The sequence below is a fragment of the Pristiophorus japonicus genome, chromosome 22 (assembly GCF_044704955.1).
Source record: "Pristiophorus japonicus isolate sPriJap1 chromosome 22, sPriJap1.hap1, whole genome shotgun sequence".
Taxonomy (NCBI): domain Eukaryota; kingdom Metazoa; phylum Chordata; class Chondrichthyes; family Pristiophoridae; genus Pristiophorus; species Pristiophorus japonicus.
The window spans coordinates 52,464,193-52,491,888 of NC_091998.1; the positions used below are offsets into that span (position 1 = coordinate 52,464,193).

Sequence of the window (27,696 nt, forward strand, 5' to 3'; positions counted from 1 at the left end):
GCCTGAGGGGGCAGCAGCGACTCTATGTCCTTGGCCAAGGTTCCAGACCCTGAACCCCGTCGACTGTAAATATCCGAGAACGAGGGACTTCATTGGGGGATTTCAAAACCGTGCGTGGGGGTTCGATGGAGTGAATAAGGAATGACTATTTCCACTGGTTAGGTGGTGGGCGTGGAGCAGCCAGTGACGAGGGAGTCACCGATTTTATAATCGGCCGTCAAAGGGTCAGGAGAGAGTTTAGGAGAACCTTGTTTGCACAGAAAGTTGTTGGAGCTTGGGATGCTTTGCCATCGGGAGTGACTGAGGCAAAGATCATCGCTTCTTTTAACTACAACAATAACAACTTGCATTTATATAGCACCTTTAATGTAGTGAAACATCCCAAGGTACTTCACAGGAGTATTGTGCGATAACATTTTGACACCGAGCCGCATATTAGTGCATGTGACCAAAAGCTTGTTCAAAGAGGTACGTTTTAAGGAGCATCTTGAAGGAGGAAAGAGAGGTAGAGAAGCGGAAAGATGTAGGGAGGGAATTCCAGAGTTTGGGGCCCAGTCAACAGAAGGCACAGCCACTGATAGTGGAGCGATTTATAATCAGGGATGTTCAAGAGGGCAGATTTTGAGGAGTGCAGACATCTCGGGGTGGGGGGCGGTGGGGGGTGCTGGAGGAGAATGCAGAGATAGGGAGGGGCGAGGGCCATGGAGGGATTTGAAAACCAGGATCAAAATTTTGAAATTGAGGCGGTGCTTAACCGGGAGCCAGTGTAGGTCAGCGAGCACAGGGGATGATGGGTGAGTGGGACTTGATGCGAGGTAGGATTACTTCTAGATTGCTCGAGCAGACTGGAGGGCAGGGGTTGGCAACCCTCCAGCATTGCCCTGGGTCTCCAGGAATTGAAAATTAATCTCCAGAGCACTGCTGCCAACAATCTGGGAGAAAAATCACCGAGAGGTGTTCTAAATATTATTATTCTTCTTAATTAGTTTATTTTTTTAAAAAGCTGGATGGGGCGGGGGAGTTGGAGGCAGACGGTCGTATGATGAAGCCTCCAGCAATACATCCACCCAGCGTTGGGAGCCCTGCACGAAGGGCCGTCTTCTGAGCCGTAAGTTGGGCTGGGAAGTGACGCACCCTGTAGTCAAAGAGCCTGCTGATGATTCTTCTCCGGGCGAAGCGTGGCCTCTTGTGAGAGCAAGACCAGAATCCCGCGGGGAATAAACGCTGTCACGTGAGGAGAAAACGGAGGGGGAGAGTGGCGGAGCGCACGGGGGGGTGGGGTGGGGAGGGGGCTTTGTTTAATTTACATGTGATGAAACCACTCTGCTTTGCGGTGAAAAGTTCAAAAATAAACCTATAGCCTTCTGCACTTCCCTGAACCGAAGGGCTCGGTTCCCCTTTCCTGTCACTGAGCTCATGGGGGCTGGCCATCTAACCCAGGCCTGTGCTTTAGAACTGCTAACATTATTGGACAAGGCATGGGAAAATGCTGACTGAATACTGATCCTACAGCTTCACAGGCTCCCCCTTGTCTGGTCCCCTGCTCCATGGCAACACTTGATGTCAAAGATAATTCCCGTTTCTTTTGTTTATGAAATGTTAAACCCAACAGACATTCAATATTCATGCCTCCAATTCTGGCCTCTGGCACATCCCTGATTATAATCGCTCCACCATCAGTGGCTGTGCCTTCAGCTGCCTGGGCCCCAAGCTCTGGAATTCCCTCCCAAAACCTCTTCGTGCCTCTCTCCTCCTTTAAGAGGCTCCTTAAATATCTCTTTTCTGCTGTAATTTCTTATGTGGCTCGGTGTCAAACCTTTGCCTTGTAATACTCCTGTGAAGCGCTTTGGGATATTTTACTACATTAAAAGCGCTATATAAATACAAGTTGTTGTTTAACTGTATAACGTCTTTACGAAACTCAGGATGTCCCAAAGCGCTTTGCAGCCAATGAAGTACTTTTTGAAATGTAGTCACTGTTGCATTGTAGGAAACGCGGCAGCCAATTTGTGCACAGCAAGCTCCGGTAAACAGCAATGTGATAATCTCTTAGTGATGTTGATTGAGGGATAAAAATATTGGCACAGAACACCAGGGATAACTCCCCTGTTTTTCTTCGAAATAGTGCCACGTCACCTTTTACGTTCACCTGAGAGCGCAGACGGGGCCTCGGTTTAACGTTTCATCCGAAAGACGGCACCTCCGACAGTGCGGCACTCCCTCAGCACTGCACTGGGAGTGTCAGCCTGGATTTTTGTGCTCAAATCCTGGAGTGGGACTTGAATCCACAACCTTCTGACTCCGAGGCAAGGGTGCTACCCACTGAGCCAGAGCTGACGCATGTATATCTGTGGTGGCAACAAGAGTGCAGTGAATGTAAGGAGGCCAAAAAAAGAACCTGTTGTTTCCTCCACTTTCCAGGAAGGAGCTCCTGGGATATTTGAAGACGTACAACTATTACCATGAAGGACAGACTGCTCAGCTCCGCCACAGGGAGGTAAGCTCTCGAATTTGATGGCCAATTTGTAGTTTGGAACACCAGTCCGCAGGGTCAAGACCACGCTGGCTCGCCTGCCCCCTACAAAGTACGACAATTAAATCTGCAAGCGCAGGATGTGATATTGCTAGGTCTAAGCTCTGGCATTCCCTCCCTAAACCCCTCTAAAACTCGGCAACCAATGTCCTAACTCGCACCGAGTCCCGCTCACCCATCACCCCCTCTGTGCTCGCCGACCTGCACTGACTCCCGGTCCAGCAACGCCTCTACTTTAATATTCTCATCCTTGTTTTCAAATCGCTCCCTGACCTCGCCCCCTCCCTATCTCTGTAATCTCCTCCAGCCCTACAACTCTCCCAGATGTCTGCGCTGATCCAATTCTGGCTTCTTGAGCGTCCCTTGATTTTAATCGCTCCACCATTGGTGGCCATGCCTCCAGCTGCCTGGGCCCCAAGCTCTGAAACTTCCTGCCTAAACCTCTCCGCCTCTCTCACCTCCTTTTAAGACGCCCCTTAAAACCTACCTCTTTGACCAAGCTTTTGGGTCACCTGACCTAATATCTGCTGATGGGGCTTGGTGTCAAATTTTGTTTGACAATCGCTCCTGTGAAGCGACTTGGGAGGTTTTATGACATCAAAGGCGCTATATAAATGCAAGTTGTTGTTGTTGTTGTTGATGGGATCGTGGCACACATGTAACACTGATTCAACACTAGCCCCTTTCACAACCTCGGGATGTCCCAAAGCACTTCACATCAAATGAAGCACTTCTTGAAGTGTAGTCACTGCTGTAATGTAAGAAATGAAGAAGTCAATTTGCACACAGCAAGCTCCCACAAACGGCATGGTTCTTTCATGTCTTGAGTTTCTCAGTGCAGCCTCTGTGGGGAGCTGTCTGTGTCCCAGAAGGAGGGAGGGTGGTTTTGACATTTCTGATTTGCCTGGATGTGGATTTATACCCAGCACAGGTCGAAGAAATCTCGGGAGATTTAAACCTCAACTAATTGTGTGTGCGTGCGTGTGTGTGTGCATGTGTGAGTGTGCATGCCAACTGGCTGAGTCCCACTGAAGGGCATCACTCTGTCTCGTGCATGCTGCATCATGATGTATCACACCACATTTCACAGCACAGAAACAAGCCATTCAGCCCAACTGGTCCATGCCAGTGTTTATGCTCTATACGAGCTTCCTCCCACACCCTCTTTATCTAACCTTATCAGCATATCCTTCTAATCTTTTCTCCCTCATGTGTTTATCTAGCTTTCCTCTTGAATGCATCTGTGCTATTTGCCTCAACCACTCCCTGTGATAGCGAATTCCACATTCTCACCACTCTCAGTGTAAAGAAGTTTCTCCTGAATTTCTTAGTGGATTTATTGGTGACTATCTTATATTGATGGCCCCTAGTTTTGGTCGCCCTCCAGACATGGAAAGGTCTTCTCTATGTCTACCCTATCGAACCCTTTCATCATCTTAAAGACCTCTATCAGGTCACCCCTCCACCTTCTCTTTTCAAGAGAAAAGAGCCCGAGCCTGTTGAATGTTTCCTGATCGGTATAACCTCTCCGTTCTTGTATCACCCTCGTGAATCTTTGTCACACCTTCTCCAGTGCCTCTATATCCTTTTTTTATAACATGGTAACCAGAACTGCACACAATATTCCAAGTGTGGTCTAACCAAGGTTCGATACAAGTTTAACATAAATGCCTCGCTTTTCAATTCTATCCCTCTAGAACTGTACCCGATACTCGTGTTTTTTTTTAATGGCCTTTTTAACCTGCGTCGTTACTTCCAGTGATCTGTGTATCTGCACCCCCAGATCCTTTAGCATCGAAGAATCATAGAAAAATTATGACACTAAAGGAGGCCATTCGGCCCATCGTGTCCACACCGGTCGAAAAAGAGCTACCCAGCCTAATTTCACTTTCCCGCATTAGGTCCGAAGCCCTGTAGGTTACGGCACTTCAGGTGCACATTCAAGTAGTTTTTAAGTGTGGTGAGGGTTTCTGCCTCTACCACCCTTTCAGGCAGTGAGTTCCAGACCCCCACCACCCTCTGGGTGAAGAACTGTCCCCTCAAATCTCCTCTAATCCTTCTACCAACTACTTTAAATCTATGGCCCCTGGTTAATGATCCCTCTGCTAAGGGAATACGTCCTTCTTATCCACTCTATATAAGCCCCTCATAGTTTTATACACCTCAATTAAATCTCCCCTCAGCCTCCTCTGTCCCAAGGAAGATAACTCCAGCCTATCCAATCTTTCCTCATAGCTAAAGTTTTCCAGTCCTGTCAACATCCTCATAAATCTCTCTGTACCCTCTCTAGTGCAGTCAAATCCTTCCTGTAATGTGGTGATCAGAACTGCACACAGTAGTCAAGCTGTGGCCTAACTAATGTTTTATACAGTACTCGCATAACTTCCCTGCTCTTGTATTCTATGCCTCGGCTAATAAAGGAAAGCATTCCGTATGCCTTCTTAACCACTTTATCGACCATGTCCCTTTGCTCCTCTACCCCATTCAAGCTCTTTTTTTTTTCATGGAGTTTGATGGAGTTCAAATCAGCTAGTTTAAATTCAGTATCACTATTTCGTTGATCACTGTGAATCAGCAAGCTGGGATTAAATGCAACGAGAGAGTACTGTGTATTGGGATTTTGGATTCAACCCAAACTCCCCTCCCCTCCCCTGAGTTTGGCAATCTGCAGCACCACACAGGGATTTGGCACAGGGGCTGCGGAGAGGGAGACGTGCTTGCCGGTGAGAAGGCCTTTTTCAATACGAGAAACCACAGGGGAATAAAAATTACAATCTCGAGAATGACGGCACTCCGGATATGACTATTCTAGCGGAAAACACAAATTAGATTTGCAAAATACTCTTGTTCTTAAGAGGAAAAAGTTCCTTTCACGACCGAGCATTTCCTGTTTGAGAGCAGCTAACACAGTGTTGCCTAGGCCTTAAGCTCTGGAATTCCCTTCCTAAACCTCTCCCTCCGCCCCCTCTCTCCTGCTTTTAAGACGCTCCTTAAAACCTGCCTCTTTGGCCCAGCTTTTGGTCACCTGTTCCAATATCTCCTTGCGTGGTTCGGTGTCAAATGTTGTTTGATAATCGCGCTATATAAATTCAAATCATTATCGTTGGATCATTAGTCAGGAATCACAGAAGGAGGCCATTCGGCCCGTCGAGCCCGTGCCGGCTCTCTTCAAGAGCATCTCAGCTAGTCCCACTCCCCGCCCTTTCCCCGTACCCCTGCAATTATTTCCTTTCAGATACTTATCCAACTCCCTTTTGAAAGCCTCGATTGAGTCTGCCTCCGCCACCCTTTCAGGCAGCGTGTTCCAGGTCCAAATTCATTTTTCCTCATGTCGCTTTTGGTTCTTCTGCCAATCACCTTAAATCTGTGTCCTCTGGTTCTCGACCCTTCCACCAATGGGAACAATTTCTCTCGATCTACTCTGTCCAGACCCCTCATGATTTTGAACACCTCGATCAAATCTCCTCTCAACCTTCTCTGCTCTCAGGAGAGCAACCCCAGCTTCTCCAGTCTATCCGTGTAACTGAAGTCCCTCATCCCTGGAATCAGTCTTGTAAATACTTTCTACATCCTCTCTAAGGCCCTCGTATCCTTCCTAATGTGCAGTGCCATGAATTGGACACAATACTTCAGTTGAGGCTGAACCTGTGTTTCATACAGGTGCATCATAATTCCCACACTTTTGTATTTTATGCCTCTATTCATGAAGCCCAGGATCTGGTCAGCTTTTCTAACCACTTTCTTAACCTGCCCTGCCACCTTCAACGATTTAGAACATAAGAAATAGGAGCAGGAGAAGGCCATACGGCCCCTCGAGCCTGCTCCGCCATTTAATACGATCATGGCTGATCCGATCATGGACTCGGGACCACTTCCCTGCCACGCCAGAGCTTTCCAGAACATTCCTATTCAATCCAAGACCCTGTCGCTCTAAGCGGGATTTGTAATCAAGCAATCTCGTCCTGAAGTCATGAAAGGCGCTATATAAATGGAAGTCTTTCTGTATGTGTGTGTGTGTAAGTAAAGCATGCATTTGTGCATCATCGACCATTTCAGAGGTATGGACCCCCCCACCCCCCCCCCCCACACCTCCTCCCTCCACCCACTCCCCCCCCCCCCCCGACCTCTCCACACCTTTAATTCCCCTCCCTCCCTCTCCATCCCCCCCCCTCCCTCTCCACATCTCCCCCCTGACACCCTCTATACCTTCCCTCCCCCTCTCCACACCCCCACCCCTGTGTGCAGACTGAGGGTGAGGCTGTGCTGACTCTGTCTGTGTTTTGAGCTGCAGGAAGAAGAAGAGCTGATCATCGAGGGGCTTCTCAACATCTCCTGGGGGCTGCGCCGGCCAATCCGATTGCAGATGCAGGACGATCACGAGCGGATCCGACCCCCACCCTCATCGACCTCCTGGCACTCCGGCTGCAGCATTGAAGCACAGAGGTAGGACCTGACTCCGACCCTAACCCTGCCTTAACCCCGACACCCGACCCCCAGCCCCAACCCCCAATCCCAAACCACAGTCAACCCTGCCTTAACCCTAACCCCAACGCATAACCCTAACCCTGAGACCCATTCCCCACACCAGCCGTGCCTTAACCCCAACACCCACCGCAACCCTGACCCCGACAACCAACCCTGCCCTCAAGCCCTCAAGCCCTTGTCTGAACCCCAGCCCTAGTCTGAACCCCGACCCCTGACCCTAACCCTGGACTATACCCACATCCCTAATCACAATTACCCAGACCGTGACACCCAGATCCTGACCTGTAGCCGGGCCTTACCCAAAACCCTCACCCTGAAATACCTTCAACTGTGATCCTTATCCTGATCCTAACCCAAACCAGATCTACTCTCTCTCAAGAATCCGACAATGCCTTGAAGCCCAACTCTCGGTGCTAAAGCCAGCCCACAACACTCAAATAAACGGCACGCACAGAGCAAACCGCCCAAACCAGGGAACACGCCGTTTGCCAATCAGATGGAACTTGTTTAATAAATCTCCACATGTACAATGCCTCTATTAGCAATGGGAATGCTAACCCCAGGTACCCTGGAAACATTCACCCCTCCCCCCCCCCAACCCCCCCGCACGTTTGTTGGTGAATCTGGATCTAGTTTGATGTCTAGTTCCCCTCGCCGCTCCGAGACTGGGTGGGGAGATTGCTAGATCTGTTGCACTGCAACATTCTGATATCAGATGATTCACTGTAACGCATTATAAAATACTTGGGCAGGGGTAATGGGATGGGGGGGTAATGGGAGGAGGGGGAGAGTAATGAGGGAGAGGGATGACGGGATGACGGGAGGGGGAGTGAAGACAGGAGGGGTGATGGGAGGGGTGACGAGGGAAGGGGAGGGGTGGTGGGAGAGGGAGGGGTGACGAGGGAGGGAGAGGGGTGACGGGATGGGGTGATGGGAGGGTGACGAGGGGGGGGAGGGACAACGGGAGGGGAAGCATTCTGATTCGTTTTATTCTGAATACTGTTTTGCCATCACCATTGCGGAATCGGGTGGGGGCGAACCACGCTTTCGATCCTAACTGTCCAGTCTTTGTTTAAAGGGCTTATTCCTGCTTGACCCCGAATAACCTTTTGCCCCTCACAGGCCGACGAAGATGACGTGGGTCCTACCGGACATCAAAGTGGAGGAGTCGGAGAGTCTGCCTGAGAACAAGGACACAGACACACCCAGTGATGCCCGTAAGCCTATTCTCCATGTCGCCCTGCAGTGTCGTGAGAATAATGAATCACCTAAATAGGAACAGGAGGCCATTCAGCCCCTCGAGCCTGTTCTGCCATTCAGTGAGATTGTGGCTGGTCTGTGTCCTAACTCCATCCACTTGCCTCAGATCCGTATCCTTTATAGCCTTGGCTCGCAAAAATCCATCAATCTCAGATTTAAAATTATTAATTGAGCCCCAGCATCTACTGCTCTTTGTGGGAGAGAGTCCTGTACTTTGACCATTCTTTGCTAACGTCTCTCCTGAATGACCTGGCTCTCATTTTAAGGTTCTGTCCCCTTGTCCCCTACCACAGGCAAATAGTTTCTCTCTATCTCCCCTATCAATTCCTTAAATCAATAGGATGAGGCAAGATTGAGTAGATTGGGCCTTTCCTCCCTGGAGTTTAGAAAAATGAGAGGTGATCTCATTGAAAGATACAAGATTCTGAGGAGGATTGACAGGGTAGATGCTGAGAGGTTGTTTCCCCTGACTGGGGAATCTGGAACTAGGGGGCACACTTTCAGATAAAGGGGTCGGCCATTTAGGGCGGAGATGAGGAGGAATTTCTTCACTCGGGTGAATCTTTGGAATTCTCTACCCCAGAGAGGTGTAGATGCTGAGTGGATGACTGTATTTAAGGCTGAGATCGATCAATTTTTGGACTCTAGGGGAATCAAGGGATATGTAGATTGAGCAGGAAAGTGGAGTTGAGGTAGAAGATCAGCCACGATCTTATTAAATGGCGGAGCAGGCTCGAGGGAGCCTTACGGCCTACACCTCCTAATTCCTATGTTCGTATGTTCTTAAGTGACCAGGTCAAGGGGCACCACAGCTAACCCAGCCCAGGCTGAGCTGGCGTAGAGTGTGGAGGTTAATAAAGTCTTCAGTTGTGTCCTAATCCACTGTTGTCCCATTAAATCTCACTGCAGATCAACCTTTGCTGTTGACTACGTCCCTTTGGTATCTGGAAGGAGTCCTGATTTCAGAGCCACTCCCAGTGCCTCTCTCGGAGAAGCTGAGGGGAGGGTGGGTGACTGGGTTCTGCCAGTTTTGATGTTGCGTTTCCCCTCTGTCCCCTCCTCTCCCATCTCCCCGGTTCGGTTCTCGTATCACGGAGAGGGAGATTGGCTTTGTCCTTTGTCCAAACTGGCTCAATCGGGCAGAAGGGACCAGCGAGGTCCAGGCTGAGACATTCACGGTTCTCCAGAGGCTGACAGTAGTGCTGTGTCTTTCCGTCCGACAGATGGGGGCAGTCGGTGGGAGGTGGGCGAGTGAATCATAGAAAATTATGGCACAGAAGGAGGCCATTCGGCCCATCGTGTCCGTGTCAGTCAAAAAAAGAGCAACCCAGTCTAATCCCACTTTCCAGCTTTTGGTCCGAAGCCCTGTAGGTTGCAGGGTTGTACAATTTAAATGTGGTGAAGGTTTCTGCCTCTACCACCCTTTCAGGCAGTGAGTTCCAGACCCCCACCACCCTCTGTGAAGAAATGTTTCCTTATCTCCCCTCTAATCCTTCTACCAATTATTTTAAATCTATGCCCCCTGGTTGTTGACCCCTCTGCTAAGGGAAAAAGGTCCTTCCTATCCACTCTATCTCGGCCCCTCATAATTTTATACAGCTCCATTAAGTCTCCCCTCAGCCTCCACTGTTCCAAAGAAAAGAACCCCAGCCTATCCAATCTTTCCTCATAGCTCACATTTTCCAATTCTGACAACATCCTCGTAAAACTCCTCTGTACCCTCTTTAGTGCAATCACATCCTTCCTGTAATGTGGTGACCAGAGCTTCACGCAGTACTCTAGCTGTGGCCTAACTAATGTTGTATACGGTTCTCGCATAACTTTCCTGCTCTTGCATTATATGCCTCGGCTAATAAAGGAAAGCATTCCATATGCCATCTTAACCACCTTATCGACTGTATCCCTTTGATCCTCTACCCCATTTTAAACCCTTATTTTCCATGGAGTTTGATGGAGTTCAAATCGTCTGGTTTAAATTCAGCATCACTACTTCGTTGATGGGCTGTGCAATCACTGTGAATTGGCAAGTTGGGATTAAAAGCAATGTATTGGGGTTTTAGATTCAACCCAGTACAGCCTGTGGTGTAGAGCCTGAATTTCAGCTCTGACTGGAAAGGGCACTAGTGTGGGCCCAATGAGGATTCGAGCTTACCGGGCCCCCTCCAAGGAGGAATAGCCCACTGATAGCTCACTGGCTAGGCTCGTACACGTGTCGTGGCGTGGGGTGCAGGCGACCCAGGAGGAGTTTGTGTCTTGAGGCGAAGAGGAGAGAGAGAGAGAGAGAGAGAGAGAGAGAGAGAGAGAGAGAGAGAGAGAGAGAGAGAGAGAGAGAGAGAGAGAGAGAGAGAGAGAGAGAGAGAGAGAGAGAGAGAGAGAGAGAGAGAGACGGTGTGGGATGGGAGAATGAATGTGTGGCTTGCTCCATTTGCCCTCTACAGTGTCAGCTTATGGCTCAGTGGGCAGCACTCTCGCCTCTGAGTCAGAAGGTTGTGGGTTCAAGTCCCACTCCAGAGACTTGAGCACAAATAATCTAGGCTGACACACCCACTGCAGTACTGAGGGAGCGCTGCACTGTCGGAAGGGCAGCACTGAGGAAGCGCCGCACTGTCGGAGGGGCAGTACTGAGGGAGTGCCACACTATCGGAGATGTCATCTTTTGAATGAGATGTTAAACTGAGGTGGACGTAAAAGATCCCACGTCCACAATTTCGAAGATGAGCAGGGGGGAGGTGTCCTGGGGCCAATAGTTATCCCTCAATCAACATAACAAAAAACAGATAATCTCTATCATTATCACATTGCTGTTTGTGGGAGCTTGCTGTGTGCAAATTGGCTGCTGCGCTTCCCACATTACAACAGTGACTACACTTCAAAAGTACTTAATTGGCTGTGAAACGCTTTGGGACGTCCAGTGGTGGTGAAAGGCGCTATATAAATGCAAGTCTTTTCTTTCCTGTTGCCCCCCCCGGCCCTCCGCCCGCAGAGCCACAGGACAGCGACCCGGGGAGCTCGCAGCTGATGCGGACAAAGAGCGACGCGGGAGCCCTGGTCCGCCGGAGAGCCAACCTGCGATCGCCGAGCGACAATCGGCGACTACGGCGGCACCGGTTCTCCATCAACGGCCACTTCTACAACCATAAGGTAACACTGGTGACCACGGCAGGCAACAGCATGGCTGCAGTCCACAGGTGGGGTTGGCTGAGCACAGCCTGAGAGCTTGGTGTCGTCTGGAGCAAGCAGCCGGCTGTCAGGTCGTCAAATCTGTTTTTTTTTTTAAATATTTTTTATTTATTGGTTCACGGGATGTGGGCATCGCTGGCAAGGCCGAAATTTATTGCCCGTTCCTAATTTCCCTTGAGAAGGTGGTGGTGAGCCGCCTTCTTGAACCGCTGCAGTCCTGTGTGGTGAAGGTACTCCCACAGTGCTGACTTTGTCGCAGCGGTTTGGTACAACTGAGTGTCTTGCTGGGGCCATTTCCAGAGGGGCAGTTAAGAACCATGTGTTTATCTAACTTCCCCTTGAATGCATCTGTGCTGTTCGCCTTATAATGTAATTGCTTCGTGGGTTCTTTGCTTAAGAATTCATAGCAACACAAGAAATAGTTTAACAGCAAAGGTTTAACAATCACACTACACATTACCAGTTCATCCACCAGGCTCACAAACACCTGCCTCATCGTGGATCCCCCGGACCCAATTGGCTGGGGTTTTATTGAGTGTTGTGAACATCACGTGACTGGCTAAGCCACTCCCAACTCAACAGCTCTACAACTATTTTAGATAGAACTTTGGTAAGGGCGCTAGAACCCACACATTTCCAAATCTACTGGGAACTTTGCCAAGTCAAATTAAGATTCTGTTCCCGGGGGTGATGATGCACTCCAGTCCCTCCGGTGCCCATCTCTCCCGGAAGGCGGCGATCGTACCGGTGGACACTGTGTGCTCCATCTTCAACAGCTCTACAGTCCTGTGAGCATACTTACTGGTGCATACATTACACTCCTCAACCACTCCCTGTGGTAGCAAGTTCTACCTCCTCACCACTCTCTGGGTAAAGATATTTCTCCTGAATTCCCTATTGGATTTATTAGTGACTATCTTATATTTATGGCCCCTAGTTTTGGATTCCCCCCACCAGTGGAAACATCTACCCTATCAAACCCTGTCATCATTTTATCCCTCCATCAGGTCCTCCCTCGGCCTGCTCTCCTTTTAGAGAAACGAGGCCCAGACTGTGTTGAGTTTCCTTCTGCTACTTGTTTGGGTAAAACTGAAGTGATCGGATTGACGAGTCTTCTGTTTTTAATGTCACAACAGTTCCGTCTGGTTGGACATATTCCTGGAGGTTTCAACACACGACACTCCGTCTGCACAGTCAAACCACCTTTTCACCTATTTCCAATATTCAATAAACAAAAGGATATGGAAAAAAAAATAATATCTTCGATTGAGTGATATACTTGCTTTGAAGGCAGTTCAGAGAAGGTTCACTAGGTTGATTCTGGAGATGAGGAAAGGTTGAGTAGGTTGGACCTCTACTCATTGGAATTCAGAAGAATGAGAGGTGATCTTATCGAAACAAATAAGATTATGAGGGGGCTTGACAAGGTGGATGCAGAGAGGATGTTTCCACTGATAGGGCAGACTAGAATTAGGGGGCATAATCTTATAACAAGGGGCTGTCCATTTAAAACTGAGATGAGGAGGAATTTCTTCTCTCTGAGGATTGTAAATCTGTGGAATTCGCTGCCTCAGAGAGCTGTGGAAGCTGGGACATTGAATAAATTTAAGACAGAGATAGACAGTTTCTGAACCGATAAGGGGTTATGGGGAGCGGGCGGGGAAGTGGACCCAAGTCCATGATTGTATTAGCCATGAACGTATTAAATGGCGGAGCAGGCTCGAGGGGCCATATGGCCTACTCCTGCTCCTATTTCTTATGTTCTTATAATTGCTTCCACGATGATTTTTCCCCCTGGGTATTTTAAATGGCGTGCGATTGGCCGAGCCTTGCCCAATGACCTTCGATCCGGTCCGGTTTGACTTTACTCTATAACATGTATTCTTGTTTCTCTTATCCATTCAAATAAGCCTAAGATAGGCCACTGATTTGCTTGTCGGAGAAATCCAACATCCGGCACGGTCTCGGTCCAGAGCTTGCCGGGATTCAGACGTTGTACCTGTACTGTTTACTGGGTGCGGGAGATGATCGGTCGATGCCAAATTAGTCGTAGCTTTCTGCCATCGGCCCAACTGTGTTTGGACTGCCTCGTTCACAAAGACTCTGCGGAACTTTCCTTTTGCAGACTTCGGTCTTCACTCCAGCCTTCGGCTCCGTCACAAACGTCCGGGTGAACAGTACCATGAGCACCCTCCAAGTCCTCAATCTGCTCCTCAACAAGTTCAAGGTGAGCAGGTTCACGGGCGGGGACCGGGTTCTGCTCGTTATTGGGAGGAAAGAGGAGCTGGTGGGAGATAGTCCTTCGATTTGCCGGCTGTGCATTGAATGCAAAGTGGTTTCAACCTCTCGTCAATGCAAACATGCCTTACTGCCTTGGACCAACCCAAAGCGTACGTGGACAGGAGCTGTGAGACCAACTCCAAGAGGTTGTCTCATCGAATCATAAACATTTTTAAGGACGGAAGGAGTCCATTTTGGTCTATCGTGTCCGCACCGGCCAACAAAGAGCTATCCAGTCTAATCCCACTTTTGGTCCATAGCTTTGTAGGTTATGGCACATCAAGTGCACATCCAGGTACTTTTTAAATGCAGTGAGGGTTTCTGCCTCTACCACCCTTTCAGGCAGTGAGTTACGGGCCCCCACCACCCTCTGGGTGAAGAAATTTCCCCTCAAATCCCCTCTAAATCTCCTATCAACTACTTTAAATCTATATCCCCTGGTTATCGACCCCTCTGCTAAGGAAAATAGGCCCCTCATAATTTTACACACCTCAATAAAGTTTCCCCTAAGCCTCCTCTGTTCCAAAGAAAACAAACCCAGCCCAGTGGCATACAAATTGGCCAGAAATAGCAGCGAGCCCAGGGACTGGGAGAAATTTAGAACTCAGCAGAGGAGGACAAAAGCTTTGATTAGGGCAGGGAAAATAGAGTACGAAAGGAAGCTTGCAGGGAACATTAAGACGGACTGCAAAAGCATCTATAGATATGTAAAGAGAAAAAGGTTAGTAAAGACAAACGTAGGTCCCCTGCAGTCAGAATCAGGGGAAGTCATAACGGGGAACAAAGAAATGGCAGACCAATTGAACAAGTATTTTGGTTCGGTATTCACTAAGGAGGACACAAACAACCTTCCGGATATAAAAGGGGTCAGAGGGTCTAGTAAGAAGGAGGAACTGAGGGAAATCCTTTATTAGTCGGGAAATTGTGTTGGGGAAATTGATGGGATTGAAGGCCGATAAATCCCCAGGGCCTGATGGACTGCATCCCAGAGTACTTAAGGAGGTGGCTTTGGAGATAGCGGATGCATTGGCAGTCATTTTCCAACATTCCATTGACTCTGGATCAGTTCCTATGGAGTGGAGGGTAGCCAATGTAACCCCACTTTTTAAAAAAGGAGGGAGAGAGAAAATAGGGAATTATAGACCAGTCAGCCTGATATCGGTAGTGGGTAAAATGATGGAATCAATTATTAAGGATGTCATAGCAGCGCATTTGGAAAGAGGTGACATGATAGGTCCAAGTCAGCATGGATTTATGAAAGGGAAATCATGCTTGACAAATCTTCTGGAATTTTTTGAGGATGTTTCCAGTAGAGTGGACAAGGGAGAACCAGTTGATGTGGTGTATTTGGACTTTCAGAAGGCCTTCGACAAGGTCCCACACACGAGATTAATGTGCAAAGTTAAAGCACTTGGGATTGGGGGTAGTGTGCTGATGTGGATTGAGAACTGGTTGGCAGACAGGAAGCAAAGAGTAGGAGCAAATGGGTACTTTTCAGAATGGCAGGCAGTGACTAGTGGGGTACCGCAAGGTTCTGTGCTGGGGCCCCAGCTGTTTACATTGTACATTAATAATTTAGACGAGGGGATTAAATGTAGTATCTCCAAATTTGCAAATTTGCAAACTAAGTTGGGTGGCAGTGTGAGCTGTGAGGAGGATGCTATGAGGCTGCAGAGTGACTTGGATAGGTTAGGTGAGTGGGCAAATGCATGGCAGATGAAGTATAATGTGGATAAATGTGAGGTTATCCACTTTGGTGGTAAAAACAGAGAGACAAACTATTATCTGAATGGTGACAGATTAGGAAAAGGGGAGGTGCAACGAGACCTGGGTGTCATGGTACATCAGTCGTTGAAGGTTGGCATACAGGTACAGCAGGCGGTTAAGAAAGCAAATGGCATGTTGGCCTTCATAGCGAGGGGATTTGAGTACAGGGACAGGGAGGTGTTACTACAGTTGTACAGAGCCTTGATGAGGCCACACCTGGAGTATTGTGTACAGTTTTGCTCTCCTAACATGAGGAAGGACATTCTTGCTATTGAGGGAGTACAGCGAAGGTTCACCAGACTGATTTCACGGATGGCGGGACTGACATATCAAGAAAGATTGGATCGACTGGGCCTGTATTCACTGGAGTTCAGAAGAATGAGAGGGGATCTCATAGAAACGTTTAAAATTCTGATGGGTTTAGACAGGTTAAATGCAGGAAGAATGTTCCCAATGTTGGGGAAGTCCAGAACCAGGGGTCACAGTCTAAAGGATAAGGGGTAAGCCATTTAGGACCGAGATGAGGAGAAACTTCTTCACCCAGAGAGTGGTGAACCTGTGGAATTCTTTACCACAGGAAGTTGTTGAGGCCAATTCACTAAATATATTCAAAAAGGAGTTAGATGTAGTCCTTACTACTAGGGGGATCAAGGGGTATGGCGAGAAAGCAGGAATGGGGTAATGAAGTTGCATGTTCAGCCATGAACTCATTGAATGGCGGTGCAGGCTCGAAGGGCCGAATGGCCTACTCCTGCACCTATTTTCTATGTTTTCTATCCAATCTTTCCTCATCGCTAAAATTCTCCAGTCCAGGCAACATCCTTGTAAATCTCCTCTGTACCCTCTCTAGTGCAATCACATCTTTCCTGTAATGTAGTGACCAGAACTGCATGCAGTACTCTAGCTGTGGTCTAACCAGTGTTTTATACAGTTTAAGCATAACTTCCCCCCCCCCCCAGCGGTATTGTAGGCCAGCAAGGTGAGAGGTGAGAGGTGAGGGGTAGCGGGACTTGGTCTGGGGCAGGATATGAGCGGCAGAGTTTTGGATGAGCTATAGTTTGCGGAGGATGGGAGCTCAGCCAGGAGAGGGGTCAACAACCAGGGGGTGTAGATTTAAAGTAATTGGTAGGAGGTTTAGAAGAGATTTGAGGGGAATTTATTTCATCCATAGGATGGTGAGAGTCTGGGACTCACTGCCTGAAAGGGTGGTGGAGGCAGAAACCCTCACCACATTTTAAAAAGTACCTGGATGTACACTTGTGACCTACAGGGCTATGGACCAATAGCTGGAAAGTGGGATTAGGCTGAATAGCTCTCTGTCGGCCTCCATCTATGCTGTAAATTTCAATGATTCTATGATTCTACCTCCAATTTGAAAGATGTATAAATGCCTTCAAGGCCACTTGCCCTTCTCTATATCTGGAACCTCCTCCAGCCTCGGAACCACAGTCCCCTGAACTCTCTGTTCTGCTGGCTCTGGCCTCCTTGTGCATCAGTACCCCATACCACAACCCCGCCCCTTGCCCCACCATTGTCGGCCATGCAGTCACCTAAACCCCCCGGTCTGCAATTCCCGTCGGAAATCTCTCTGCCGCTCCGCCTCCCTCTGCTCCTTTAGGTCCTTCCTTTAAAACCCCGTTCTGGCTAAGTTTTTAGTCACTCCTCCTACGACCTTCTCCATTGGCTTAATATTCATTTTCTTCCTTGCGTCTCTCTGAGGCCCCTTGAGATTTTTTCTGCGCTAAAGGCGCTATAGAAATGCACGTTGTTGTTGTTGTTGGGTAATGCCCGCACTACGAAGGAAGGAAGGTGGGAAACGCGGAACACTGGGGCCAGAGAGATTGCAAATCCTGGAGCTTCCCCTTGAACAAGGAAAAGGGTCGGAGGAAATATTTTCAGAAGCAACATTATGTTTTTCTTCTCATTTCCAGATTGAAAACAGTTCTGACGAGTTTGCACTTTACATTGTCCACACCAGTGGAGGTGAGTCGATGGTTGACGGTTGCTCTATGACAAAATGTATATCTTCAGATCTCGCAGAGGTGGGATCACAACTGGAGTACTGCGTACAGTTTTGGTCTCGTTATTTAGGGAGGTATATTTTTGCATTGGAGGCAGTTCAGAGAAGATTCACGAGGTTGATTCCTGGGATGAAAGAGTTGTCTTATGCAGAAAGGTTGAGCAGCTTGGGCCTATACTCATTGGAGTTTAGAAGAATGAGAGGTGACCTTATTGAAACGTATAAGATTCTGAGGGGGCTGGACAGGGTAGATGCAGTGAGGATGTTTTCCATCATGGGGGAATCTAGAACTAGGGGGCATAGTCTCAGAATAAGGGGTCGCCCATTTAAAACGGAGATGAGGTGAAATTTGTTCTCGGAGAGGTGTAAATCTTTGGAATTCTCTGCCCTGGAGAGCTGTGGAGGCTGGGTCAGTGAATATATTTAAGGTGGAGATAGACAGATTTTTGAATGATAAGGGAGTCAAAGGTTAGGGGGAGCAGGCAGGGAAGTGGAGTTGAGGCCAAGATCAGATCAGCCATGATCTCAATGAATGAAAAAGCAGGCTCAAGAGCCCGATGGCCGACTCCTGCTCTTATTTCTTATGTTCTTATGTTCTGACCTTCCTCTTTCCATTTCAGTTCCGTGGGCAGATTGTGCCTTTTTGTTTTCCATTCAATGGTGAAACTTCTGATCAAAGATGGGCAAATGGCACTAAAATAGGAGGCATGGAATATCGTACTCTACCTGGGTGTTCCCTCTTAATATAAGCATGAACCGTCTGTGTGGTAGTGTGGCTCTAGAGATATGTAGAAGTACAGAAACATGGTGACCTTGTGCTATAAAGTGTGGGGATACATACTGTGCATGTTATTGATACTCCGTTTTAGAGAATGACACACAACAGTAACGCACTGACATTTTTTAATGTTACACAGGTGGCAGGGCAGGTTGAGAAAGCAGCTTTAAAAAAAACTTACGGGATCCTGGGCTTCATAAATAGAGGCATAGAGTACAAAAGTGTGGAAATTATGATTTCAGCCTCAACTGGAGTATTCTGGGCACCGCACTTTAGGAAGGATGTGAAGGCCTTGGAGAGAGTGCTGAAAGGATTTACGAGAATGATTCCAGGGCTGAGGGACTTCAGTTATGTGGATAGACTGGAGAAGCTGAGTTTGTTGCACTTGGAGAAGGTTGAGAGGAGATTTGATCGAGGTGTTCAAAATCATGAGGGGTCTGGACAGAGTAGATAGAGAGAAACTGTTCCCATTGGCGGAAGGATCGAGATCCAGAGGCACTGATTCGAGGTGATTGGCTAAAGAACTAAAGGCGACATGAGTAAAAACTTTTTTATGCAGCAAGTGGTTGGATTCTGGAATGCGCTGCTTGAAAGAGTGGTGGAGGCAGACTCAATCATGGCTTTCAAAAGGGAGTTGGATAAGTACCTGAAAGACACAATGTGCAGGGTTACGGGGAAAGGGCAGGGGAGTGAGACTGGCTGCAGTGGTCTTGCAGAGAGCCGGCACGGGCTCGACAGGCCGAATGGCCTCCTTCCGTGCTGTAAGCATTCTCTGATTCTATTCTATGACCCAGAACAGTAGACACTGACACTCTCGAATGTTACACAGGGACACAGAGCAGTGTAACTGAGGTGTCGAAAAACTGCAGTCAGCTTTCTTTCTAATCTGTTCATGACTGTTTAACCCTTTTGCAGAGAGAACAAAATTGAAAGGCTCGGACTACCCACTCATCACCCGCATTCTTCAGGGCCCATGCGAGGCCATAGCCAAGATCTTTCTGATGGAGAAGGACCTGTGTGAAGAGGTCACGTATGATGTGCGTCCCAATTTTCTTTACCATTAACTGCCCGACTCGACCCGTGGTGGGCTGACCAATCAGCAATGTTGCCTTCAACAAAACAAATATACCTTTTTTAAGCCGGCAGAGGTCACGAGCATGAGACGGGCTACAGGAGCGTGCGCGTGGGATTCACAGCGGGGCGGAGCAAGACACATGAAAGACTCGTGCATTTTCTCCTCTGGTCCCATCTCACCCCCTTCTCCCACCCCCTGAGGAGCAGTCACACATACATAGGAATTAACAGCACAGAGGGAGGTCATTTCGGCCCATCATGTCCACACCGACTGACAAAGCCTAATCCCACTTTCCAGCTCTAGGTCCATAGCCCTGTAGGTTACGGCACTTCAAGTGCACATCCAAGTTCTTTTTAAATGTGGTGAGGGTTTCTGCCTCTACCACCCTTTCAGTGAGTTCCAGAATCCCACCACCCTCTGGCTGAAAGGATTTCTCCTCACCGCCCCTCTAATCTTTCAACCAATTTCTTTAAATCTATGCCCTCTGGTTGTTGACCTCTCTGCCAGGGGTAATAGATCCTATCCACTCTATCTCGGCCCCTCATAATTTTATACACCTCAATTAAATTTCCCCTTGGCCTCCTCCGTTCCAAAGAAAACAACCCCAGCCTATCCAATCTTTCCTCATAGCTGTAGGCTTGCAGCGGACTTGAATCTTTTTGGCGAAGGCCTCCAAGCAAAGATTGTGTACGATTTGAGGGGAGGCAGAAAGCTAAGAGAGAAGTAAAGAGCTGTGGAGTAGAGAGCTGATCCTCGGTCTTTCGCTGCTGCAAATTCCACAACACCGTGTCTGCCCAGGACTGGTGAGGATACTTTCTATCCCAGGGTTGACCTGAGTTACCTTGACTAGGCCCCAGCAGTGAGGCAAGTTGGCTGGTCGATAGCCCTTTGACCCTCTGGATGCTCAGCTAAGATGTTGCAGTGCCGCCACTGACAGGAGGGTGCCATTACGGCGTGACTTGTTTACATAGGAATTTTATATTATAATGAGAAAAAGTTCATAGGAGTTGCACACATGTGTAAGATTAATGCATGTGTGTGAAGTTCTTGCCTGTCTTTCCCCACCCCTACTGTAATCGACTCCAGCTGTAAATCCACGAAGTAAGATGGGTAAGTGTCAGCATGTCGCTCCTGTTTTTAAAAATTCATTCAAGGGATGTGGGCGTCGCTGACAAGATCAGCATTTATTACCCATCCCCAATTGCCCTTGAGCAGGTGGTGGTGAGCTGCTGCCTTGAACCGTTGCAGTCCGTGTGGTGAAGGTGCTGTTGGGGAGGGAGTTCCAGAACTTTGACCCAGTGATGTTGAAGGAGCGGCCGATATATTTCCGAGTCAGGATGGTGTGTGACTTTGAGGGGAAAGTGGAGATGGTGGTGCTCCCATGCGCCTGCTGCCCTCGTCCTCCTAGGTGGTGGAAGTCGCGGGTTTGCACCAACGTTGCTCTGTCACAAATGTTTTACGGATGAAAACACTGGGTTGTTTCAGCTTAACCGATGGATATTTCTCCTCTCTCTTTTCCCCCCCACAACCCCTGTCCAGGTTGCCCAGTATATCAAGTTTGAAATGCCAGTGCTGCAGAGTTTCATCATAAAACTGAAAGAAGAGGAAGATCGAGAAGTGAAAAAGTTGACACGCAAGTGAGTTTGAATCTCGGCGCCGTGCGTCGCCTTGGTGTTTGTTAAACTTTTCAAGGTGAAAACAAAAAGAATGATGGCTTGTGTTTTGAAATTTTAATTTGAGGGGAGCACTAAATACTTGGATTAATTTAGAGAATATCTTTACACTATAATTCTACCAAATGTTGCTTTCTGGAAGAATTATGAAGCGCCACCACTGGCGAGAGGGTGTAACTACAGTGTGACATGTTGACATATAAAGATTCTGTTATAAATAAAAACGTGGAAACTTGTGAGAGACAAAGCTGGCAGTAAGTGCACGCAGACGTAAGATTTATTTGCTATAATCCTAGACACAGATATGGGTGAGAGACAAGGCCTGCATTATGTTGGGCCAGTGAGAGATCTCTCCCAACCAGTAGGAAGGTTCAGACCAGAAGAAATCCGAGTGGGAGTAGACCATTCGGCCTCTCGAGCCTGCTCCGCCATTCAATAAGCTCATGGCTGATCTTCTACCTCAGCTCCACTTTCCTGCCATATCCCATAACCCATTGAGGTTTACAATTGCGTCCTTACTTTTGCTCTCTATGTGCTTCTATTTAAAAAGCCAATGACCATGTGTGCGTTTTACACAGGCTTATCAACTTGTCCTGCCAGCTTTGATGATTTGCAGACATAAACCCCAAGGTCACTCCAGTCTTGCACCCCCTTTAAAATTCTACCATTTAGTTTATATTCACTTTTGAGGTCAAGGGTTAAGAACAAGGAAGAATGAGGTTGCTTGATTCAGTGCAATATTTCCTGCTGTTTTAGGCATCAGGCATGGCTCAGTGGGTAGCACTCTTGCCTGAGGCAGATGGTTGTGTTCAAGTCCCACTCCAGAAACTTGAGCACATAATCCAGGCTGACACTCCCCCTGCAGTAGTGAGGGAGCGCCGCACTGTCGGAGGGGCAGCATTGAGGGAGTGCTGCACTGTCGGAGGGGCAGCACTGAGGAAGTGCTGCACTGTCGGAGGGGCAGTACTGAGGGAGTGCTGCGCTGTCGGAGGGGCAGTACTGAGGGAGTGCTGCACTGTCAGAGGGGCAGTACTGAGGGAGTGCTGCACTGTCGGAGGGGCAGTACTGAGGGAGTGCTGCACTGTCGGAGGGGCAGTACTGAGGGAGTGCTGCACTGTCGGAGGGGCAGTACTGAGGGAGTGCTGCACTGTCGGAGGGGCAGTACTGAGGGAGTGCTGCACTGTCGGAGGGGCAGTACTGAGGGAGTGCTGCACTGTCGGAGGGGCAGTACTGAGGGAGTGCTGCACTGTCGGAGGGGCAGTACTGAGGGAGTGCTGCACTGTCGGAGGGGCAGTACTGAGGGAGTGCTGCACTGTCGGAGGGGCAGTACTGAGGGAGTGCTGCACTGTCGGAGGGGCAGTACTGAGGGAGTGCTGCACTGTCGGAGGGGCAGTACTGAGGGAGTGCTGCACTGTCAGAGGGGCAGTACTGAGGGATTGCCACACTGTCGGAGGGGAAGTACTTAGGGGCTGCACCATCGTTCAAAATAGAATCTGAGTCGGCAGTGTTTCACTTTTACAGATATTCAGTGATGCGCGCGATCATCGAGACTCGGGTGCAAGAACTGACGGAGTCCTGGGCACAGATCTGAGACTTGGCACAGCTGATGGAACAACTGGCACATGAAGGTTTTGGGATGCACATTCCTTGCTGTTGGCATCTGGGAGATGACGCAGAGACTATGCACTTCTGTACCTGCTGTCGACCCGGACATTCATGCACATTCCCGAATGTCACCTGTGGAGAAATTTAAGCTGGGGGTCCGGAGTAGGGTTGCCAACCCTGGAGTCTCCAGGAATTGAAGATGGATCTCCAGGACGTGCTGCTGAGCAAATCCTAGGTGAAACAAAATCAGAGGAGCATTCAAAAATTGTTTTTGTTTTCATTTTTTTTGAACACTTCCGTATATAAAAATGTAGAAGTTGGGGGGAAAATGGCTGTTGAAGAGTCAGGAATCATCTAATTGAGTCACCAAGAGTCTTCTCGCTTTCCCATTGCCCGGGGAGGTGTGAGGATGGACATGTTGGCCGACCAATGGTGGGAGGGTGGGGGCAGGGCATTGGGAAGGCGGGACCTCATGTGACTAAACCTCCAGGAATACACCCAAGCAGAATTGGCAACCCTAGTCCTGAACCGTCCCAGAATTCACCTCCAACTACTCCATTTGCTACTAACCTACTTTTTTTAATGACCATTCTAGACAGACTCGAATGTTAAGGGCAGGCCAGACCTCTGGGATTCGCTGAAATCTGAGCAATGAATTGGCGGTCAACTTATGGTTGAGCCACATCTTGGAGATGAATGTAAAATGTTTTATTGAACCGGAAGCACAAGTGACTACCCCATTGGTGAAGAATCCTTTTCAGTAACAGCACAGAAGCTGGCGCAAAATGTCCCCTTCCCAACCCTCTGCATTATCCAGAGGCTTATAAGACCAACCTTGTCAAAAAGAAGGAAAACTCAATGTGCCCTTCTTCTCTTCCTGCTGTTTTCATTCCCGGTGGAGCCGGTGTAGAGCTTCTCTTTTGTCCAGTTGATCCTCGCACTGGGGAGCTCCCTCGCCTCCAAGTCAAAAGATTGTGGGTTCAAGTCCCACTCCAGGGACTTGAGCACGAAAATCTCGGCTGACATTCCCAGTGCAGTGCTGAGGGAGTACTGCACTGTCGGAGGTGCCGTCTTTCGGATGAGACGTTAAACTGAGGCCCCGCCTGCTCTCGCAGGTGGACGTAAAAGATCCCATGGAGCTATTTCAAAGAAGAGCAGGGGAGTTATCCCTGGTGTCCTGGCCAGTATTTATCCCACAATCAACATCACTAAAACAGATTACCTGATCATTATCACATTGCAGTTTGTGGGAGCTTGCTCTGCGCAAATTGTTGGCTGTGTTATTTCCTACTCGTCATCATAGGCGGTCCCTCAAACGAGGATAACTTGTTTCCACGTGAGTTCACAGATGTTTCAATGAAGGACCCCAATATTCCAGTCCTGAGCTCCACTTGAGGGGGTGGAAGATGCCTGTGCGTGGATTTTTTTAACATGTGGTGACCATTGTACATCAGCCACCACACGGGCTTGCCAGAGCGAGGCCTTTATCCAGTGGCAAGGGTTAACCAGGACGACTGGAGACCTGCTCTGCTGCACGGACCTAGTGCATGCACATATGGCAGTGTGGGCTGGGCCGTGCTGCCCCTGGGCCCCGAATTTCCTACATTACAACAATGACTACACTCAAAAATTTAACTGGCTGTAATACGCTTTGGGACATCCTGAGGTTGTGAAAGGTGCTGTATATGTATTTTTTCTTAGTCGCATGCTGACACCAGTTGGTTGACCCAACCATCTGGATGAAGTGCAGTAATGCACTATTTCACCAGTGGGGCATATTAAACCAGATGCACTAATGCAGTATTGGTTTAAATGAGTTGCAGCACACGAATTGGCCAATAGCTGCTCAAGGTGGGTGAAAGGATACTTTGCACAGGTCTCCTTCAAACTGACGGGGCCACTTGGGTTGAGGGCCATGTTTGTGGAAGCACTGAAGCACAATGCCGGTTTAATTCAGGGGAGGTGGCAGCATAAAGTCGCTGGGCTACTTGGGGCTCTTGCTCTTCTGTCAGGTTCCAGTGTCCTCCTGCGGCACTGAAACTCACTGCCTCGAAAGAAAGAGACGAATGTCGCCAATGTTATCTGTCTGCAAGTGTAGCTCTTCTCACATGACTGGCTCAGCCACTTACAGTGCCACAGCTCGACAAACCTGTGGGCATCCTTACAGGTGCATCCATTACAGTGGAGAAAGTGACTGGAAATAATCCGCCGTTCTTCAGAACAAGTGGAGCCAATCCTTCCTTCCTTTCAACTATTACTGATTTTAGTCTTTGCAACATAGAGAGTCCCAACCTCCTTCAAAGCCATTCTTGATGGAATTGTGTAGACGGAGATCACCCAGCACTGGGGCAAGCTCTCCCACTACTACCCTTCACTCTAATGGATTTTGCCATCTTCCATTCTTCTCAACCAAGCACAACTTGCCTATTTCCGCCCCCCCCCCCTTTAATTTTAAGTAAGCCGTTTTTCTCTTTCTGCCAGTCAACCCCATGAAGTCCAACCCTTCAAGATGGCCACCTGTAAAAATGTACCCTCTCCTGACCAGGGGAGTAAAGATTTCAACACGTTACCACATATTCAGATTAGAACAGGTGCAGGATGGACTCTGTGGATGGTCGACTTTCATTACAACCAGCACTCTGTGTCATCAGGCCAATAGACAGACCGGGCTTTGATCAATGATGTGAACATTAAGATTTATGCAATATTACGATGCCACTAGCTATATCCTGTATGCAGAAAGCACACTTAAAATACCCGGTACACAATACCCGGCAGTTTTGCTGTATAAAATCCAACATTGGACTTTTGAGACTGAGATGAGGGAGTCTGAATGGAGTCCTGGTTGTAGATCAAACATGGGTCAGTTTACTATTGGTTACTGAGATCACCAGGTTTCAACCGGTCCCTCCTCAGCAAAAAACTGGTTTGCAACAAAAGCGATTCCTACTTATCACAAATGGTTCAAAAATGTTTTTCGTTTCTCTCTTTCAGACTTGATAATTCGGCTCAATTGTGTGTATTTGTTTTTAGAAGTTGGTGTATTTTTAACAAAGCGCGGCAGTGGTACATTAATTTACTGCAGGAGGTGATTGTATTAAATGTGGTAAGATGTATAATCAGGGTAAGGGTTGGCACTGGGCACGAACATGAGTGTTGCTACTAACAAATGTAACAAGCACAAATGAAACTGTTCCAAACAAGAGCTGACTTTGCACTGCCAGTTCAGTCGGACGGAGCGACTGATTAAGCAAACACATCATCATAGGCAGTCCCTCGAAGTGCACCAAAAAGGGATGAGTTCACAGGTGTTTCAATAAAAGACCTAATACTCCAGATCCCGAACTACATCTTGAAGGGTGGAAGATGCCTGTGCGTGGATTTTTTTTATCGTGTGGTGGCCGTTGCACACCAGCCATCAAACTGAGGTCAGGGTTGGAAGTATTAAGCGTGCAAATTCTGCTTATCCCTCTCTCCGATCTCTCAGCAGCTGCCCACATTCCCAGGCTGTGACCCTGATTCCTGTTGCTGCAATGTCCCCTCTTGTTTGAAATGGCATCATGTCGAATCCCAGACGAACACAAAATCTGCCAGTCGCTCTTGCCTGGGTGGTGGCAGCCTGGTCCCAGAGCGTCAAAACCCTATCAGTGTTCTGCCTAACTTTAAACAAATTGTAAAAAAATATATATATATTTTTCTCTCGCACTATTTCATGACGTACATACATTTGGGGTAGTTAAAACCTGTCAGCTATTTTTTGAAAAGATGGAGTTGAATAAAGTCTAACAGATTTCCTTCCTTGTGATTTTTGTTGTTGCGTGTGATGGAGTGAAGTTTGAACCCATCCAGTGTGATGATGCCATTTTGCTATCTGAATAGCCTTAGTATGACTTCTCATTTCTTCTCCCTCCTCCCCCAAACAAGGCTCAGTGATTCAGTCCAATATATAGCTGAGCCGTACATTATTCGCTGGCTAGGCCGGCATTTATTGCCCATCCCTAATTGCCCCTCGAGAAGGTGGTGGTGAGCCGCCGCCTTGAACCGCTGCAGTCTGTGTGGTGAAGGTACTCCCACAGTGTTGTGCGGGAGGGAGTTCCAGAATTTTGCCCCAGCGACAATGAAGGAACAACCGATATATTTCCAAGTCAGGATGATGTGTGACTTGGAGGGGAACGTGGAGGTGGTGGTGTTCCCATGCGCCTGCTGCCCTTGTCCTTCTAGGAGATCGAGGTCGAGGGTTTTGGGAGGTGTTTGATGTGTTCCATCCAATTCTAGACTCCCTGATGCTTAAAACCGTTCCATTTTTTTTTGCAAAATTAAAAGGGCAACTGTAGTGATTAGGGAGTGCTGCGTTGCTGGAGGTGCTGTCATTTGGACGAGAAGTTAAACGTAGTCTTGCAAGGCAGGGTGGATGGTTGCAAGATGAGCTTTTAGCATGAAAGTGTTGGGAGATTATTGCTTCGATATGAAATGTTTGATAGCTTCATGCTGTTAACTTTTAAACCCAGTGGAGAGTGTGGCGGTGACCAAGTATAAACCCAACCAGAACACTGGGACAGGGATTGCACTGACAGCAGATCCCTGCGACTCCGGGATAGACTTCAAGCACGGTTCAGGAAGCCCGGACCTGGTCACAGTGCAAGGTACCATCCCTTGGGTGGAGATGTGAAGGAACTGAGCAGTCGGGATGGGCTGGTGGTTGAATGGATGGCAACCAGGGCTCCCAGTCTGGAGCTCAGAGCCCTGGTCCTGTTGGAAGGAAAATCAGGAATAGTTTAAGGGATAGAGGAGAGCTAAAGTGTTAAACCAGAGAATTGAACATCCAAGAGTCTGGAGTCCTGCACAAGACAGCGAGTCCACCTCTCATACCTCTCTGCTGAGGGTTTGATCCCCACTGAAGCCCTTTTGAGAAGGTCCAACGGTATAATTTAAGATAAAATGCAGTGAGCCAAGAGGTTAAGTATAAACTCCGTGGAGTTGTCAGCAGGGAAGGCAGAGAGACTGAAAGGATTTGCTCGCTCGCCTGCCTGCGAGATGGGT

The 27,696-nt window shown here is 48.4% G+C and overlaps 1 protein-coding gene across 1 annotated transcript in view; it reads left to right on the forward strand.

The window, feature by feature from the left end:
- Positions 1-26,449, forward strand: part of LOC139235031 (ras association domain-containing protein 2-like) — a 27,701-nt gene extending 1,252 nt beyond the window's left edge. Inside the window, 9 exon segments of the mRNA XM_070866130.1 lie at positions 2,422-2,497; positions 6,825-6,976; positions 8,141-8,235; positions 11,262-11,419; positions 13,584-13,685; positions 17,437-17,488; positions 19,219-19,340; positions 20,918-21,015; positions 22,573-26,449. Of these exon segments, the coding sequence (XP_070722231.1) occupies positions 2,422-2,497; positions 6,825-6,976; positions 8,141-8,235; positions 11,262-11,419; positions 13,584-13,685; positions 17,437-17,488; positions 19,219-19,340; positions 20,918-21,015; positions 22,573-22,642 (925 nt within the window). The 3' untranslated portion in view covers positions 22,643-26,449.
- Positions 26,450-27,696: the final 1,247 nt, after the last annotated feature.